At 59.5% G+C, this 1,660-nt stretch overlaps 1 protein-coding gene across 1 annotated transcript in view; it reads right to left on the reverse strand.

Moving 5' to 3' along the window:
* The window catches only part of LOC113206911 (uncharacterized), a gene marked incomplete at its 5' end in the record, with an annotated part of 13,065 nt that extends 11,926 nt beyond the window's left edge, over nt 1-1,139 (reverse strand). Inside the window, one exon of the mRNA XM_052275787.1 lies at nt 890-1,139. Coding sequence (XP_052131747.1) covers nt 890-1,139 — 250 coding nt within the window. The remainder of the gene's footprint in view (nt 1-889) is intronic.
* Nucleotides 1,140-1,660: the final 521 nt, after the last annotated feature.

Genomic DNA, 1,660 nt, shown 5'->3' on the forward strand with positions numbered 1-1,660 from the left:
CCCCCCCTCCAGCACAGGGTGTGAGCGCTAATTATCGTAAGTGGCTGCCAGAGGCCCGGGGCGTGGAGAGGGGTCACAAAAATGGGGGAAAAAAGAGACGCGGAACACAAGGGGCGAGTGTACGCCCCCCCCCTCCTCCCCCCAGCAAACCCTTCACGCGACGTGTTTGCAACAACACGCGGTCAATAATAAGCACCCGGTGGTTGCACAAGGCGAGCAGAAACACCCGCTCCATGTCCTCCTCCCACGCAATAGCGCAGCCGCAGCGGCCAGCCAGCGGGCGGGGCCGAGAAAAACCAACCGCGGGACGTGTCTCCGACGATCTGATATCTAGAAACGAGACATTTCTTGCTCGCCGCCTCGGCTGCGCGGCGGCGGCGGCGCTCTTTTCGCTTGTCACGCTGCAGCGGCTGGCTGGCCTCTGCCACGGGCCTAAGGCAATCGGCGTTACGAGACGCTGCCTCTCTGTCTAACATCGTCCACCCCCACCGCCCCCTCCCCCTCTTTCATACCTTCTTTCTTTTTCTCACTTTTCCCTGGCTCCGCCTTTTCTCTGACCAGCAGCAGGAGCAGCGCACCGAAGTCGACGCGACGACGCCCTAGTCTGACAAAATAGGAGAATGGGGTGTGGGGGCGGAGAGGACGGGTCGGGAGCGGGGCGTGCAGCAGGCGGGGCGGCAGGAGGCCGGGTGTAATGATGGCCATCAACACGGCAAAGCAGAACACTTCCGCACTCGTTGTCGGGGCGTTAAAGTCAAATCAAGTCTGCTGGATGGAGAGCGCGCGCGGGCGGGCGTGCCACCACTGCCACTATCATCATCACCATCAACCATCACCATTATCATCATCATCATCACTACCAACATTACAAACAACATCCCCAACGTACCTATCATGAGCAACGAGACGGTGAGGTGCTCCCTGCCCGAGGCCTTCATGGCCCCCAGCACGGTGCCCACCACGGCGCAGCACAGCCCGACGAGCAGGATGAGGAGGATGAACCACCGGATGGAGACGGGCTGCCCCACCAGCACCCCGCAGCAGGACTTGGGCTCCTCCTCGGCAGAGTAGGCCGCTCCGCGCCCGGGCCTGCGGCAGACAAACACAGGAAGAGATAAGTACAAATAAGCAACATCACCAACATTTTTTCACAAAGAAAGAATAGAACTAAAGTGTTTATTGTTTAGGATTTTATCACATACGCGATTAAGTACCTGTTTAAGTATCTGCAAAAGTGCAAAGTACACGCCCAGAATCACAAAATGAAAAACACAGATCCAACAATATGGGAGAGACGACATCGGCAACATGCAGGTAGGTGATAGATGTGTGAGTGTGAGAGACAGAACACGGGAAGCGCACTTGGGCGTGAGTGGCGCACAGAGCCGGGCCAGGCAGTTACGGAGCGGGGCAGGGCAGGCGCCACTGCGCGCGCGCCCTCCCGGGAGTGCGAGAGAGACCAAGCAGGACTGCGTAAACTTTAGGCCAATGTGAGAGACGTGTGATCATCGCTCTCTGTTCCTTCCGAACTTTACAGAATGCTCCGTCTCCCTCACGCCTCACTGCCGGGCCGGGCGTGGCGGAGCGCCCGTGAGGTAGTCCACCCGCATGCACGCGTGCCGGGCGGCTGCCTACCCGCACGGCACTCTCCCCCCCCCTC

Source organism: Frankliniella occidentalis, unplaced genomic scaffold, assembly GCF_000697945.3.
Source record: "Frankliniella occidentalis isolate FOCC.00 unplaced genomic scaffold, Focc_3.1 Scaffold914, whole genome shotgun sequence".
Classification (NCBI taxonomy): domain Eukaryota; kingdom Metazoa; phylum Arthropoda; class Insecta; order Thysanoptera; family Thripidae; genus Frankliniella; species Frankliniella occidentalis.